Consider the following 18,535-nt stretch of genomic DNA (forward strand, 5'->3'; position numbering starts at 1 on the left):
AGTAAGTGCAATTCAGAATAATATCTCAGCAGTGCCTTGGTTCACCAGGTAGAGAAATGTCAGTGTTCTTGAACTTCTGTGATGATGACACAGGAAAGAGCTTCACCGCCCATCTCAACAAAGCTCTCCTTGATTTGGGTATCGCCACCTTCTTCTTCTCACCAACACAAGAACAACCCAGCGGTATACACAGAGGAATCGACGACTGTGAGGTCTTTATAGCCGTCTTTTCTCCAAATTATGCTTCCTCTTTCATCTGCCTTGATCAGCTTTCTTATTTATTGAGTTTGCCGGAGAGGAGGCTTATCCTTCCTGTGTTTTATTACGTCGAGCCTGCGCATGTCCGCTGGCAAAAGGGGCCTTTCCATGGAGCTTTTGAGGATCACAAAAATAAGAATGGCTTTGATGAGGAGAAATTGCATAAGTGGAGGAATGGTTTGAATGAAGTTACCGAACTTTCTGGTTGGGACATGAAGAATTACAGGTATAACCAATTATCTTGGATTTTTTTTTTTTTCAAAGAATAAACTTATCTCTCTCTCTCGATGAGGAACTCCATAGAAATTAAGTGCAAAGCGTAGAACCACTGGTATTGTCATTGTCATGTCCTGTGATGAAGTTACCATTTACTTGGTTTTAAATATCCCATGGGTAAGAATGATAGGAGCAATGTTTTAAAAATCTATGATCCTAGATCAGAATCATCCAAATGGGATCGGGCATGGTACAAGTCCAGTTCGAGACAAAACCTGGAATCAGACTAAGTCCCATAGAATCGGCTGGTTTTGTCAACGAACCGAGGGATCCAGATGCTAAGTTCCCATGCTTTATAATTTACTGTTATTATTCCTTCTTCTTCTATTTTTGAGTGATCCACACTGCTCAGATCACCAATCTGGATTGGCGATTTGCATATGCAGGCCTGTTTCCCGGATGGCCGATTCAACCAATCGGTCTGGGTCTTAAAAAACTGGAGCCACCAGAAAAGAGTGTCGCCTTAAAAGGTACTCATGTGTACATGTTGGATGACTTGATAGCTCGAATAAAAACCGGTAACCAGAGGCACACAATTTAAGCGACAATATTTTTGTTGCCTATAATAAAGCAAGTACGAGGTGGGGTTAGTCGCTCCCGGGTCCGGCAAAACCCTCTCAAGCCGGCCGAAGAACCTAGCTTCCCTGAGCAACCAGAATGTATTCAAGTCGTCCCTAACCTTCACCTATTATGAAGCTAGGAACCAAAAGTGGAAAGTTCTAAAGTTTGGGGTGTTTGGAAGTTTATGGATTAGGCCTAGGAGTAAGAAGTCATTGGGGTATGTTGTTTTTAATTTGTTCATCTTATTATCTCTATAGATCTACGAAATGGAACCCGATGACTTTTACTTCTTTTTTTTCTGGGTAATTTAGTGGGGAAGCGGCCCCGATTTTTTCAAGTAGTTTAGGAGTTAGTTTTGAAATTGTTAAGTGGGAATGGAAACCACTAGGGTGTGGGGGTGCCACCACCATGACCCAGCCCCTTTCCCAACCTGATATGACTTCATGAGTGTGAAATACTACTTTGTGCTTAATCGTATTCATCTTCTTAGCCTAGCCATTGTGCTTGGAACCATCGTCATCAATCTATGTGCTTGGAACCATCGTCATCAATCTATGTTTGATCACTTATATTTTACTCATTTACTTATTGAAAAGTATTGTACAAGTTCTTTTTATTGCCTAATGAAAAAGGATATTCTACAGGACTGAAGCAAATTTGGTTGACGAACTTGTTAAGCACGTTTCAGACAAGTTGAAGTACATAACACAATTGCATGTTGCTAATTATCCTATTGGGCTTGATTCTCGAGTTGCTGATGTGATGAGACTCTTAGATCTTCATGCTGATGATGTTCGAATGATTGCTATCCATGGCATGGGTGGCATTGGTAAAACCACTGTTGCAAAGGCAGTTTTCAACATAATTCATTCTAGTTTCGATGCCAGTTGTTTCCTATCAGATGTTAGGGAAGCGTCACGAACATATGGCGGACTTGTTGCCTTGCAAAAACAACTTCTGAAGGAACTATTTAATGAAGATGGTCTAAATATATATGATGATGAGAGAGGCATCAAAATTATAAAAAATAGGATTGGGTCTAAGAAAGTCCTTGTTATATTAGATGATGTTGGTCACCACAAGCAACTCGAAAAATTGGCTGGTGAACGTGATTGGTATTGTAAGGGAAGTCGGATCATCATCACCACCAGAGATGAGCATGTGTTGAATGTGCGTAACAGAGTGGTTAACCATCATATCTACAAGCTTGAGGGATTGGATGATACACAATCTCTTGAACTCTTCAGTTGGTGTGCTTTTGGGGAGGTCCAACCCGTGCAAGAATATGTGAAGCTCTCGAAGGAGGTAGTATCTATGGCTGGTGGGCTTCCCTTGGCTCTTGAAGTTTTGGGAAATTACTTATGCGACCTGACAAGCATTGAAGAGTGGAAAGATGCTGTAGCAAAGTTGAAAAGAATTCCTGAAGATGATGTCATGCTAAAGCTTAAAATAAGTTATGATGATTTGAATGAAAAAGAACAGCAAATATTTCTCGATATTGTGTGCTTCTTCATTGGAGAGAACAAAGATTATGCGATTGATATATGGAAATGTTGTGGCTTCCCCGCTTTAATTTCCATAAGAAGGCTCTTGCAAAGGTCCCTTATAAAGATTGTTGATGGGCATGAATTGTGGATGCATGACCAAATTCGTGATATGGGCAGATGGATTGTTGAACTAGAAAACCTGGATGATCCTGGAAGCCGTAGTAGGTTGTGGGATCCCGATGAGGTCTTTGATGTGTTGAAGAATCACAAGGTGAGGATTTCCTAAACAAGCTCATTTTTCTCTTCTTGGGAAGAACTTTTATGATTGGTGTCTATTTGACTTTGTTTTATGAAGATGATATAGTTAAATACATTGATATTTTAGTTAGCATCTCGCAACTTGGCTGACATTTTTTTTTACTATCACTTAGGGAACTAGTAAGGTTCGAGGTTTCATGCACGATGGATATGAATGGGAGCAGAGTTGGGAAACTGAAGCATTTAAACCAATGACCAATCTTAAGCTACTCAGCATCAATCAAGCATCTCTTATTGGAAACTTCAAATATCTTTCATCAGAATTAGTATGGCTACAATGGCAGGGATGTCGTTTACAGCACCTCTCAGATGATTTTAGCCATGAAAAGCTTGCTGTCCTTGACTTGTCATACAGTGATGATATCGTTGACTTGTTAAACAACAATATAAAGGAGGTTTGGCACTTTTAACATTTATTAAACATTCATCTCATGTCATTCTTTTTTCTTTTCTTTTATTTTCTTTTCTTTTCCTTTTTGCTTGCATATTTGAAACCTATCATGGCTGTTATCCCCCTTACCAACCAAGTCTTTTGGACAGCTCTTCCCGAAGTTGAAGGTTCTTGATCTCAGTTGTTGCTATAACTTAGAGAGAATTCCCAACTGTTCTCTATACCCAAACTTGGAGAAGTTGATTCTTGAAGATTGCTTGAAATTGGTTGATATTCCTGACTCCATAGGCCTTCTAGGGAAATTAGTTTATCTGAATCTTAGAGGATGTTCGAGCCTCAAGGAACTGCCAGATTCAATTGGCTCACTAGTGAACCTTGAGGAGCTGGATGTTGGTGGCTGCAAGGAACTCAGTAGACTCCCAGCATCAATGGGAAGGATGAGGTCATTGCGTTATGTAGACTTGTGGCAAACTGCTATAGCCATGTTGCCTGATGAATTTGGACTTCTTCCCAACTTGGAGAAGTTGAATATGCGAGGGTGTGGACAGTTAAAAGAGCTCCCAGAAAGCATTGGACGTCTTACAAGTTTAAAGACTCTCGATATAGGCTACAACTCCAGTTTAACAAGGCTTCCAACTTCTTTGTCAGCCCTTTGCTCATTGGAGAAATTGGATGCATCCAATTGTAACCTGCAGGGGATGATTCCTGAAGATTTTGAAAGGCTATCCTCATTGAAAACCCTTCATCTCAGTGGGATCAATTTCCAAGGCCTGCCCAGTAGCATGATGGGCTTTTCTCAACTAGAAGCACTGTCTGTACATAATTTTGAGCAGCTGGTAGCTATCCCTGAGCTCCCCAGCAATTTGAAACATCTGGATGCATTCCAATGCCAAAGTTTGCAAACCATGCCCAAGCTATCTCACCTTTCTAAGCTAGTAAGCTTAAGTGTTGTAGAATGTGGTGGGCTCGTAGCCATCCAGGATGTCCCCTCCACTTTAGAAATTTTGAATTCTTCCAACTGCATATCGTTGCAAATTATACCCAACCTCTCTCAACTTTCTCAACTTCAAGTATTGGATCTCACAAACTGCAATAAACTGGTTGAGATACAGGGTCTCAGTTGCTTAAAATCTTTGAGAATATTGCACTTGAATGGGTGCAACCCTCACGCTTTGAGGGGTCAAACGCTAGCAAAGGTATGCTACATCACAAGAAAACTCCCAATGTTTAGCTACTGAGTTACCTTTATTTCTTTGTCTAATAATTTCTTTTTTTATTTTTTTGATATGATATATCCGTGTAGGAAACATTTAGAAGTCTAGAGAAATTAAGTATTCCAGGAAGCAAGGTTCCAGATTGGTTCTTGTGTCACAATCTGTCATGCACACTGCCGAGACTTTCAGATGTGAACCTCCATATTAAAGAAGTGCTGCTTTGCTTTGTTTTTTCTCCGGACGACACTGCTCCTAACAATCCCTATCTTAAGTTATTAATCAAAAGGGAATGTGAGGTACAACAAACTCTTTCATTTGGATTAAATCCATTGCTCCACCAAAATCAAATGTATTTTTATCGTTTTCGAGATGGTGATTTGTCTGAGGAGAACTCGTGGAAAGATGGGGATCAAATTGAACTTGTATGTAGTTCCATAGTATGCCTGAAGGGAGGGATCCATCTGGTATACAAACCAGAAGACACGGAGGATTCCATGCAAGAAAGATTGGCTGACTTCTTCAATACATTGCTTACTGAATGACAATTTACAGCCTCATAAGGTACCAACGATTTCAGTTTTGGATTGCTAAATAATGCTTACTTTTAATAAAAATATATTCAGAAAGGATTTACAAATGTGAGCTGCCTTTTTATTCAATGATAATTTACTCAATGACTTCAAATGAAAACAGCAGGTCTTTGCCTCATTTCGTTCTTCTTTGATTCTCGATTACCTCCTATGAACAAATACTTTACTTCAAATGGACAAAGCATGCCTTTGCCTCATTTGTTTCCTTCTTTGATTCCCGATTGCCTCCTCTGAATCAAAAACTTGCTAAAAAAAGCTATATTATATTGAATCTTGAGCGTTGAACTAAAAAGTGCCAACATTTATAGTATTGTATAACTCTTGCTGGACTCTCTCTCTCTCTCTCTCTCTCTCTCTCCATGTGTCTGCGGCCATGCCAGGTGTACAGGTCTCTGTGGCATGACATATTGCACACAGAATTTTATATATATGTGATTTCTTTAAGCATGCTGCTGTTCTCTTGGGTATGCAAAACATGATGAATTTGCCACATGTGCAGGAGGCTGTGAGCTGTCAATTTTCATTATGTTTTTTGTTATTTCCTTGTTGGGATGGAGTAATGTGATTGAGATATTCAAGATCAATTTTGGTGAGAGCAAATCTGAGCTTGAAAGGAGCATCTTCTTCTATTACATGTCTTTTATATTAGATCAGAAATCAACATCTTGCCATGTTGCAGAATGAAGTCTTTAGCAGCTATAAAAACCATCCATGGCCATCTGATAAACCAGGATTCTTTTGAAACCTGCTCTTATAACCATCTTCTCCTCCATTTAAAATCTTTTTGAAACAATGAACACAAGTGCCTCTTCCTGTCATTTGATGCCACAATTTTTTTTATTTTTTTATTTTTTTGAAATATGTGGTTGCTGCTACATTGTAGTAACACCCCTCTTAAAAGCTTTTTGGATAAAAAAAGACCAGCTTAAGAGGGATAAACTCAAACTCAAAAGCACACTTTCATTGTGTTAGTTTGTTCCTATTTATAGATATCTCAACAATATTTAATGCTTGTGTAAAGGATATTTATAGATATTTAACAAACCAAAAGTTGAGACTTGAAGATGGAACTCATATGGTTGATGCAAAATATCTTATAGGTCTAGTTGTACTGATGTACTTTACCTCACAAAAGACCTTACCTGTTTGTTGTAAGTCTTTTGTCAAGGTTTATGCACTATCCAACTCAGTATCATATGGGGGCGGCTATAGGGGTGAGAATTGACCCGATCCGAATCTGAAACTGGATTTCAGACATTCGAATCCAGGTTTGGACCTAAAATTTGGATTTGGATCCAAAAATCAAATCCGAATTAAAATCTGGATCGGATCCGAGTGCAGACCTGGATCCATATCTGAATTCAACTCGATTTTTTAAGTAGTAAATTTATATATATATATATATATATATTTTTTTAAAAATAGTATATAATTCGGATATGGATTTCGATCCGGATCCAATGGATACTATTCGGATCCTAATCTGAATCCAAATATTCAGGATCCAGATACGGATCTGGCCCCGATCTGACCTGTTCTCACCCCTAGGCGGCTAAAAGAATACTGCATTATATATGTTGAATATCAAGCTATGGACTTTGGTATACTGATGTTTATAATTTTGAGTTAATTGGCTATATTGATAGTGCCAAATAGTTGTTTGATGAGATTCATTAACCAAATTTTGTCTCAATTTCTACTGTCATTTCCACTTTTTCTCATTCAAACCAACCTCAGAACTGCTTAATTCTACTAACATGGCTGCAAATTCATGGCTGCTCACCATATGAATTTGGCTTCTTGACCATTTTGAAGCTTGTTGAAGCCTCAAAGCTATAAATCAAGGCAAGCAAATTTACACAGTTGATTCTTATCTGCTTCTAGTTCAGATCCATTTGTCCAAACAACCATGGTTGATTATACTCCAAAATTGGGGAATTAGAGAGCATAAATTGGGTTTTTTCTGAATTTTCCTGATGTGATATTCTTCTATACAATGCCACGATTTTAGGGTTGGTGAACTTGGGTCATGGAGTTGATGCTCTTCTACTCTTTGTAGAGGCTTTAAGGATTGGGCTATAAGGCTCAAAGGGCTTTGATGAGCTAAGAGAACCAGGGAAACTGGTTCAGGGTTTTCTGATTTTAAAATTGGGTTGGATTCTAATGGATTTTTGGGGGTTTGATTTATGTTATATTTGGCAACATATCCAGTGTGAGAAAGTCCTCGATCGGGGTTTCAACTTCAGTCCTTGACATGGCCATGTGCAATGTGCTGATTGTTGGGTATTCTCAGAATGGCTTCTTTGAATCTGTCCTAGAGTTCTGTAGAGAGAGGACAGCAGTCGGTTTTGCTCCAAATGGAACGACTTTTTGGGGTTGTTATTAGAGCTTGGAGTGGCTTGAAACTGTTGGACTTTGGAAGGTCACATCGTGGGTTGATTGTGAAACTAAAATTGAACTCAAATGTAATTGCCTGCACTTCTCTTTTTGTATGTAAAATACGTGATTGTTGAAGAAAGTCTTTTTAACTAAATGATTCAGAATAATGCTTTTTCGTATAAATTAGTGATGGGTCTGTTAATTAAGAGAGGGAACTCTAGAGAGGCTAATGCATTCTCAAAATATGTATACAACAGCCTTAAACTCAATCAGGGAAACTTTATGGCGCTCTTGAAATGCTTGTAGTTCTTTGGGGTTCACAGAAAACATGAAACTAGTCCAAGTGATCAAACATGGGTTTGACTTGGATCTAATGGTAAAAATGCTCTTATTGATGCCATGGTCAAAGGGGGAGGCAAAACAGATGCACAAATAGTTTTCGGGGCGATGCAAAAAAGGAGCATTGTATCATGGACAACGGTGATAGTGGGCTTCTCTCACTTGGGTTTCAATAAAAAGGCATTGGAGTTTTGAGAGATGCGAATGGTCAACATGAAAATGAACCATTTCGTGATGTCAAGCATTTTTGAGGGCATGTGCAGGCTTAGCTTCCCTTAGGCAAGGGAGATGTATCCATGGATATGACATAAAGAATGGGATCATGCATGGTGTTAGATAGCTTTCTTCTGGACATGCATGCTAGATCTGGGGCTTTGGAGTATAGTTGCAGTGTAGTGAGTGTTTTAAAACCTGGCCAAGTCCACTTGGACTTGGCCGAGTAACTCGACCTCGACACCTGCTCAGGCAAGGTTTTGGGTCCAACTCCCCCTTCTTGACTAGCATTAAAATATCAGAAATTTGGTTTAAAAAACACTAACTAATGCTTTGGAAAAAAATTTCTATAAAATTTTATTTTTTTGGTGATGAGGCCAAGAGGTGATTTTACTTTTTAATATCTAAAAACATTGTTCTAATTAATATATTGCTATTTTTGGCATGTTTGATGATTTTTTAATAATTTTACATATTTTTTATTTTTTTATTTACTTCGTGAATTTATGACCCGAACTTGCCTTGGCCATAGGGTGAGGCCGACTTGCTTGGCTGAGTCCGAGTGGACTCAGTTGTGTCCTTGAATACTTGTCCTAACTTCTAACCATTGTTTAAAAAATTTCAATCTGATTTCCAACTTGCCTTAGTCAGCTGGCTTGGAATAGGATCCTGGCGAGTGTAGTGGCGAAACTTGGCCTGAGTTTCACCCTTCACCTTACTGTTCATGTTAGGAATCATCAGTCTGAATCAGGGAATGCCTTCTGATTCATGTTTGGGACCCTTGTGAGTTCAAGCCCGAGTTGTGGTTTTAAACATGGTTCTAACCTAGAGGGATGCCATTATCAACAGTTATGTGAGTCAAGAGTTGGTTGGCTTGGCTATTCGGAAAATTGTGTTGTAAGTAAATTCGAATATAATGACCAATAAACAGTAAAGGAAAAAAAAGGATATTTCATGGCGATGGGAAAAAAAATGCATAAAATGAAAACAGTCAAGTAAAAAATATTTCATCTTAACATTTTATATATTGACAATGCCTATTGCAAATTGAGGTTCACGAACTGTTAGAACCTTTTGATTGTCGTTGTGCTACTGTTGATATTTATGGATCTAGGTTCAAGCTCTGTTGATCCATCTACCATCGTTTTAGAGCGGTTGGGTTCCTTTTTCATTGTCGCACTTGTAATTTCTTGGTTTATGTAGCTTTCTAGTCTTCAGTTATACTGCATTCAAGACTATAAAGACAACATTACAAAGTGTCATGGCATTTGTATTTTTGGGTTATGTAGCTTTCTATTCTTCAGATGGTAAACTGCATTCAAGGCAAGCAAAGCTTATTTTTCCTCAGGCTCAACAAGAGTATAATGACAACATTAGCAAGTGTGGCATTTCAATTTTTCTTTGGACAAGACCTGTACATCCCTGTGGGATTGCCTTTGTTTTGAAATGACCTTAATCAGTTTGAGACAAGTTGATTCTGCTTATAATATGAAATGTAACTATTGGCAATATTTAAAAGCAACTTTGAATATTTTCTGGATTATCAGGCATTCAAAGTGGTTGCCATTGATTCAGCTCTATATCTCCTCACTCATGTAGTCAAAAAAAATTGGACCTTATGAGCGGGAGGTAAAGGTACGAATACCTGCCATGTTTCCCTATGCGGTTAAATTTTTCCAAAAGCATTACTCATTTTCAAGTTCTACTTCTTGTAGGCGCAAAGGTTGTTCCAGCAATGGCAGAAATGTTTAAAGATACGCGGATGAAAAATGCTCGGATTGAAGCATATGGGCAGATATTAAAATGAAAAGTTTTGACAAAGTTTTACATGGCTGCCTACCTAACACAACCCACCTTCTTTACCCAGGCTTAGGACGGGGTACGGGAAAGTTTAAGGTCCTTACCCTTCTTTAGATCTAGCCAGATATTGAAATGAAATGTTTCAAAATATGATGTGGTTATGGTCCTTCATATTAAGCTCCAAGTGTGTGCAAGTTTGATTATGGAACTTCAACTTGATGGGATCTGCATTTTTGTTAATTAATTTTGTTATTTGCAATTTGTGGATTCTTAAAAGTGTGTTATCACATCAACTTCGTAGGCTCCTACTTAATCTTTTGTTTCTTCACTGGAAGCCATAAGGAGAGCTGAAGCTGTGGGCAATAATGTATTGACCTTGGTTGTGATATATTGGATTAAAAATGGTGATTATCAATTGTCATTTTTTATATACTGTGTTGTATAGTTAGTTTATAAGCACGTGGAAAACCAATGTGTATTAACTGTTTTCTATATTCTTAGTTTAGTTGAAATCTGTAAGAAAATGATTTTGGAGCATTCATAAATCATCCAGATGACTATTAAGTGTTATTTCGGATTTGTTATCTTTTTAACCCGGTGTTCAAAAAAGCGGACCGCCCACCACCTAGGTGGTCCAAAAGGCCTGGGCGCATCGCCCAAGCCTAGGTGGCCAAACTGGGCGGCAGTCTTTGGGCGGCCGCCTAGGCGGTATGGAACCCGCTTAGGCGGGCACCCAACACCCAGCCCTGGGCAACCGCCCAGAGGCGGAAATAGCTTTCACGGGGGCATTTTTTGTCCATTTTTTTTATACTAAAGAGCCAAAATGGGGGTTTAGGTTTATTTAAAACGTAAAACTTCTTGGAGCCCATTTTAAAGGGAAAGCCCCCAAATACTAGTTTTTGGTGATTTTTTTATGATCGAAGGGTTTTTCAAAGTTATGATAGGGTAATCAAACCATCACTCATTGATATTAGATTTAATTTTTGATGTTTTACAAATTTATTGGGCCTTTTTTAGAAGATTTTGAGTTTTTAGAAGCATCTTTGAGGTGGAAGTTTGAAGATTGAGCAATCAAACTCAAAGTAAGTAATTTTTGTATTGCTTTAGTAAATTGCATTATTTTTTAGATGTCTTTTTCGGGATCTAATAGGAGTGGTGATCCCGGTTTGAAGTATGGCTACAACCCAGATCCTAATGATAAAAATTGCATAAGATGCAAGTTTTGTGATGGATACAAAAGGGGGCATAAACCGGTTCAAGAAACATCTTGCTGGTATCAGGGGGGATGTTGCCCCATGTAAAAAGACTTCTGATGCTATTAAAGAGGAAATAAAATTTTTTTTGAATATAGTAAAAATGAAAAAAGATGAGAGATTTGCATCTATAACAAATATTAGGTCTGGGTTCGGGTCAATTATGATGATGATGATAGTGATGAGGATAGGATTGGGGAGGGGTGTCAAGTGGTTGAACAATCCATTATTAAGAGAAAAGGGAAGCGAGTTGTAATTGCTTCTGGTTCTAGTTCTGGGACTAAAAAGCCTCAGGTTAGAGGCCCTATGGATAGTTTTTTACCTCGGCTTGTCCCTGAGATTGCAGGAGAGAAAACAAAGAAGCAAACCATCAATGAAAACATAATCAAGAAGGAAGAGAGAGATAGAGCTGTTTATTATCTTGCTACATGGTTTTACGAGGCGAGCATTCCTTTCAATATTGCTCGCTTAAGTAGCTCCTATGCCGTGGTAGAGGCAATTGGCCACTTTGGCCCTGGGATGAAAACCCCAACCCCATATGAGCTTTCATAGCCTTTTCTAGAAAAGGCAGTGAGTGTCACGAAGGAAGCTGTAGAAGTTAAGAAGGATGCATGGGCTCAATATGGGGTTTCTATTATGATTGATGCTTGGAGTGATAGGAAAAGAAGAAGTCAGATGAATTTGCTTGTGAATTGCCTTTTAGGGACTATTTTTTTAGGTCTATTGATACCTCTGATCATATCCATGATGCCCATTACATATTCCAAGTTATAGATAAGGGAATCAAGGAGGTTGGGGAGCATCATGTTGTACAGGTTGTCACAGACAATGCTGCTCCTAATGTTGTTGCAGCTAATTTGTTGCGCATAACTTTTATTAGAATCTTTTGGACATCATGTGCAGCACATTGTATAGACCTCATGCTTGAGGCTCATGGTAATTTAACTGAGATATCAGCTGCAGAGAAGAAGGCCAAGTTAGTTACAAATTTCATTTACAGCCACCATCTCACCCTCAGCATGATGCATACCTTTACAAAGAAGAAAGAGATTGGGAAGCCTGCGGTCACGAGATTTGTGACCTGGTACTTATGCCTAGAGAGCATACATTCGAGCAGAGTGCAGTTGAGGTAGATGTTTACCTCGGATAACTGGAGAGCATGCAAGTAGTCTAAGGATCAAGTTGGGAAGAAGGTGAGAGAAATTATCCTTTCTAAGGCTTTTTGGCGAGGGGTGAAGGGCACTCTTAAGGTATTTTTCTTCTTATCAAAGTCCTTCGCATGGTTGATAGTGACAAGCCTTATATGGGTTACATATATGAGGCTATGGAAAAATGCAAAAGAGAGATAGCACAAAATTTTAATGATGATGAAACCCGCTGTAAGCCTGTTTGGGAGATTATTGATGAAAAGTGAGATATGCAGCTACATCGGCTATTGCATGCAGCTAGTTACTATTTGAACCCAGCTTTTTTTTTATGTTGACAAGAATATACACACAAATAACACAATTATAACTGGATTTAATAAGTGTGTAGATGTGTTAGTCCCGGATCCTGATATCTAGGATATTATATGCTTACAAGTGCTCATTAAAGTCTTTTGAGGGTCCAATGGCGATGAGGCAAAGGGACAAAATTAATCCAAGTATTAATAATATTCTTAAGTTCAGCAAGTTCAAGTAATCATGTAATTCTATTATTTATTTATGATTTTATTTTATATCTTTGCAGCCAATTGGTGGAGCCAACATGTGTGTAGTTCTCCAAATTTACAAAAGTTAGTCATTCAGATCTTAAACCTAACCACTTCTTCATCTGGTTGTGAGCGCAATTGGAGTACGTTTGAAGGGGTAAGGCCGTAAGAGTAATTTGTATAATTCTATAAATAATTCATGAACTATAGGTATTAGATTTTAATTAGTTTCATTTGATTTTGTTAGATTCATACAAAGACAAAGAACATGCTTGAATCAAAGAGGCTCGATGACCTAGTCTATGTCAAGTACAATCGATTCTTGAAGGACAGGTTTGCTAAGATAGATAAGAGAGTCCCCATCAGATCCAAAAATATGCTATGGAGTGGTTAGTTGATAATGATGAGGTCGATGGGCATGAAGGATTGACATGGGACATGGTCATTGATGCTTCAGGGACATCAGCTAACCCTCTTAGGGCTCCTAGGTCTTCTGCATAGAGAACAAGAGTGGAGGAAGAGGAGGAAGAAGAGGCAAATTCAGAATCAGAAAAGATGGAGGAGGATGAGGACGACCAATATGTCGAGGGGGGTGACAACTCCGATGAATATGATGCCAATGCAGTTGACCCTAAATTTTTTGACGATGAATAAATAATGAATGTTGAATAATTATTAAACTTTGAACTGTGATTGAAGTATTGAACTATTGAAGATTATTTTGAGTCTTCAAGTATTACTTTCATAATTCATTTTTGTTTTCGTCCTCATGGTGGTGTACTGCAGTACTGGTTTGCGACTATTTGGTAACTTGGTTTGGTAATTTGTTGGTTAGTAAATTTTAAGTTATAATTGGATATGGAGTATGGACCGACATATGAATTATGGTTATGCTTATGGAGTGTGTGTTAAATGCTAATATGTATTATAATTTGAATTATGATGTACCCTAAATACCTAATTTCATTGTATATAAAATATATATAACTGACATAACTGTAGAATCCTTTTTGGATTCAATTGGGCCACCCAAATTCTGGGCGTCCGCCTAGGCACTGAGCGGCTTGGACCCCCTAGACCGCCTAGGACCCGCCTAGTGCTTTTTAAAACACTATTTTAACCATTGGTTATATATTGCCCCGACCATTAGAATCACTATTGTGTGCATTGCTTAACTGTCTTAGTGCAAAATTTTGCGTCAGACTTTTCTTTTTCCAGGAATGGGTGGTTGACGTTAATTTGTGTTAGTGCTATACTGGGACTGCTTTTAGTCAAGATAATTTGAAGTGTTCATATCGATCCTGTAAAATGTTGCCTTATGAATAGTTTTGTAGTTCCATTTTTTGAATCACCTATGTAGTAACTGTTGATAAAAAGTGATTTATTTGTTCATGATCCTCAAAATTTAACCAAGAAATCTCAAAAGTTCATGATTATTCCAAAACTTTATTATTTCATGTGGTACTAATTCTGGATATTTTTCAGGGCGTGATATGCTTTGTAGTTTGGACCTCCATCAAGCATGATGTCTGGAAAATTTTAATAAGCATTTGAAATTTTAGTCTAGTTTGTAAATACTGTTACCATTCTCTGGAGCAGAAAACGCTTATTTTCTTAAACAGATATGACAGAAATTTACTGACGAATTTAGATAAATTTCCAATAGCTTCTGTGCGATCATTGCCAAGGTTAGTCACTGATAATTTTACCAAAAACTAGCAGGGTCCTTGATTTCCCCATTCTTTGGTAATGTATTTTTAATCTATTATTTTTTAGATATACCATGACACCTGACTTTCTATATGTCATTATTCCAGAAACATGTGAATTAGATTCTGATATCATGCATGTCTCTGTTTCTTGGAATGATTTTTGCTAATGTATTGTACGTCTATAAATCTGTTGTTTATATCTGAAATTGTAGCACTCCTTTCTTGTGATTGGCATGCTGTGGTTACAAAAATATTACCTGGTTCAAAATCTTGCTCGTTATCTTCTTGTTGGGTGTGGATGATGAGCATGTGGGCCTTCCAATAATTAATGTTATTATTAGGTGATTTTTACTTCTTTTGGGTTGTGGGCCTAAATTGATTTGGCTGGATACTCTTTTTAGATGGATTAGTAAGGCCTCTAAGGTTTGCCTACCAATGTTGGGAGACAAAAGAACTCCAATGCCTCAGTTGCTTATGAGTTCTGTCCATTGTTGAAAAACTGAGACTTGATGGCGGACTATGTCATTTTCAGAGACCAAGTCGACTAAACTTCAAGAGTGTGTCAAACTTTTTGTTTGAAAATTTGAGGAGTCAGTATTTGTAATGGGGTTTGAGACCAACCTAGTTTATGTTCATACCCCAAAATATTTGCAATGGGATTTGGGACCACCTAGTTATTATGTCATACCACAATTTTGCCATTAGGGAAACACCATTACTATATAAAAAAAAAAATAGAAAATTATTTATAGGCGGAAACTCGAATGCATCCCGAGTTTCTCATTTGTATTTTTGCCTGCTAAATGAGTCGAGTTGATTCAAGGCAATTTTTTCTGACATGGAATGATTTTCACTAATTTTTACAATATACAAAACAACAAAGTGTTCCCAAATAACTTCATCATGCATAGATAAGTACTTGATTTTGAACTCCAAACCTTAGAATATAAAGAAAATAGAGAAGATAAAAATTCACCAAAACTCTTAACAAATGAACATTGTGGCTAGAAATGGGTCTCTGTGGTTGTTGACCTTGTTAGATAGAAAAATTGAGTAGTTATGAATTTATAACAGTAAATGTCTCACGTCATGAATGTGTATTGGTTGCTGATTTTCTGAGATTGAACAGTTATCATGACCTTCTCTTATCGAGAATGAAAGATCACATCCCAAAGCCCGAAGTAGTTTCAAAGATATTGTCCCTCGTGAGTGGCATTTTTGTGGTGAATAGCTGATTGAATCAGCTTGTCTATGTCTCGCCAATTGCTTAAATTAGGGCAACCATGTGTTATTTATTGGATATCCAATGGATGAACAACATGAGCATATGAGACCATTTACTTTTGGTATAAAAATAACATGAGCATTTGAGACCATTTACCTTTGGTACAAAAAGGTAAAAACACAACTGGTCAAATGAAACAAATAAGGCCGGGTCTGTTGTGCTTAAAAGTTCAAGAGTATATAAATTGGGGACATTGACTGCTTACTAAAAAACAAACACCGAAGTGATCAGATATGGAGTTTTTACCAAAGTGATCAGATTTGAAATTGGACAACTAGGATCTATTGATTGCTCAAAATTCTGAGAGAAGATTTTCTTGAATTTGTGCAGAAGGATGAATAATTGACTTCACAGCCTATTGGCTAGTATGTTTTTAACCTTTTTGTACTCTTAAGACAAATTGTATAGGGTCCCTAAATTATCATGTAACTGTTATAATAGAACTTAGCAAAATAATTAAATGAATCAGGCTCATTTGAGGACTAGCTAAGCTATGTCATCTTGAGTATTTGAGTTGTTATGGAATTTAATCAACCTTAAACAATCAAAGTAAGATGCACCTCAAAAAATTTCTAGGCCAAGAACCCTTTGGATTACTCGAAAATCTATTGCGAATTGTAGTTATAAAATTTACAAGCACAAAACCTTGTGTAGATTGAGCAGATTTATAAACACTTGAAACTCTTTTACAAAGTATTGCAATTTTGACTGTTTTAGAATTTACAATATTTTTGCTTTTCATTTCACACAGTTTCGAGATCGAGATATTCAATTGTAAATTTTTTAGCGATGGAACAACATTTTTCTGATGGTTTTTTTATGCGAGTTTTACTTATTTAAGTACAAAATTGATGCCCTGTATAATCTTTTCTTTTGACATATTTCTCTATGCATGTGACAAGGTCCAAAGTTAATTCAAAAAAGTAAGTGCATTTACCGGCTCATGTAACTGCCAAAGAAACTGGCCCCAGAGAATTCCCCTAAATGATATTTTCTAGGGAAGTACAGTGGTGTCTTGTACTGTTCCCTTTCGTAGTAGTGGGTGTCCTTTAGTAGCTATTTGTTCTGTTTTAGTATAACTCACAAAAAGTGTACTATCCATTACTGTTAAGTTTGAGCATGTAGTTCTAAATTTGAGCATGTAGTTCTAAATTTAGAAGAAAAAGAAAAGCATGTCATTTAGCTCAAATTTCATGGAAATTTTGGTAAATCACTGTATTTTTTGGGGCGAAACCAAATCTAAATCCTAAATTAGTAACAATATCTGTAAATGGGATATTATGGGCGGGTTGTTTTATTGGGATATCATTGTATTTGTCTTTTTCTTTCGGGAATTTAGCATATAATCATTGTAACTTTAATAAATGAAATCAGTGCATGTCTATTTTATAGTAAATTTTTATATATGAACTTAAATTATCTATATCTAAGGCATAAATATTGAAAAATTTGAAAAAGTTTCTATAATTCCTCTACAGCATACAATTTTTTATTCTTCCCTTGTCATCCAGCCGTCCAATTTTGATAAAGAGAGCCACTCATCGTTTGATTTTAGATTCGCCGTCTTGAAGTATTTTATTTTTAGTTTTTTTGTACAAATTCAATGAATATGAAATTTGGTACGTGTAATCTTTTCATTGAGGTGCACCTATGAAAAATGTTAAAAATAATTTTTCGATAAAATATAATAATCAAAATACCTCTTGAAACTTTCAGGGGTATTTTGGTCAATTTATTTTATTTGAAAAATATTTTTTATATTTTTGTTAGTGCTAGTTTAATATAAGAATGGACGTCCAAAATTTGGCGTCAAATTAGTTTATAAAAAAAATTAAAAATAAAATAGTATAGAGCTGTGACATTGTGATTGGAGCAATCTTAGCCTTCCATTTAGAATAGAGTGTTGGATGAGGGGAAATATATAAGTTTTATGCGGGAGGGAAAACATAAAAAGCTTGCCCTGAAAAATTATATTTAATAAATGATAAAGTGAACATCATTTGATAATGTATAACAATATACGAAAACTCGATGTCCATCTCAACAACTTTAATTTTATACGCCTAGTGTCGATCCTTGCAAATTGTTTCCCGTTTACTTCTGAAATTTTAGAGCTATTTTTAGATAAAGGGATTTTTTTTTTCAAATTCAAGTTCTTAATTTTTCTCTAAGAAAACATGTTATTATACTAGAAAAGTTTTTTTTGTGGTGATAATAACATGAAGTCTTACATACATCAGGATAAAGTAATTTATTGAGATATTGTCAGCTGCGACACTGAAACTAAATAACATGAAGATTGTATACTATAATATCATTTTTTTCTGGTTCGCGGTAGTCACAAGCGATTAGAAGTGAAATGAGATTAAAAAATTTTCTTTTGAACTTTAAACCTAACAAACGGACATCTTAATAATCCAATTTACCATCCATGACCAATAGATGACCTTTTAAGGTCCTCACTCATCTACTGGGCCTTGGGTGAGGCCATAGCCACACTAACCATTTTACACCAATTTTGGTTAATCCAATATATATATAATATATAACCGTACGGAAAAGTATTTAGAGAGTCGGCTAACTCATGCATCTACCATCGTTTTTGAACAATTTAAGACTTAAAATACATCCTCAATCACTGTCCATTTTTGCCTCAGACCTGTGACTTTGCGTATCCAAAAATATTGTACATCTAATGATAATTGAAAAATTAATATGAACAGTTCAAAGGGACAAGGAAAAAGCCCTATAAAACATGGATGGAAG

The 18,535-nt window shown here is 36.8% G+C and overlaps 1 protein-coding gene across 13 annotated transcripts; it reads left to right on the top strand.

The window, feature by feature from the left end:
* LOC18427993 (TMV resistance protein N) lies at positions 1-14,616 on the top strand. Of its 13 annotated transcripts, none has more exons than XR_016043295.1 (9): positions 1-484; positions 1,740-2,853; positions 3,014-3,295; positions 3,441-4,487; positions 4,595-5,066; positions 5,595-5,684; positions 9,574-9,661; positions 9,742-9,922; positions 14,258-14,616. XR_016043295.1 is itself a non-coding variant. In XM_020663520.2 (6 exons), exons 1-5 carry the CDS (start codon positions 57-59, stop codon positions 5,045-5,047), a joined length of 3,324 nt encoding a protein of 1,107 aa, XP_020519179.2. In that variant the 5' UTR covers positions 1-56; the 3' UTR covers positions 5,048-5,066; positions 14,258-14,616. The 13 variants fall into 13 exon arrangements, 2 of the variants coding, with proteins under 2 accessions (XP_020519179.2, XP_020519177.2); XR_016043293.1 differs by lacking the exons at positions 5,595-5,684; positions 14,258-14,616 and adding exons at positions 12,811-12,929; positions 13,020-13,542; XR_016043294.1 differs by lacking the exons at positions 5,595-5,684; positions 14,258-14,616 and adding exons at positions 12,811-12,929; positions 13,020-13,542 and having other exon boundaries at positions 9,742-9,905.
* The last annotated feature ends 3,919 nt before the right edge of the window (positions 14,617-18,535 follow it).

This window comes from Amborella trichopoda, chromosome 10, assembly GCF_054954075.1.
Source record: "Amborella trichopoda isolate Santa Cruz 75 chromosome 10, AtrichopodaSantaCruz75HAP2 v2.0, whole genome shotgun sequence".
Classification (NCBI taxonomy): Eukaryota; Viridiplantae; Streptophyta; class Magnoliopsida; order Amborellales; family Amborellaceae; genus Amborella; species Amborella trichopoda.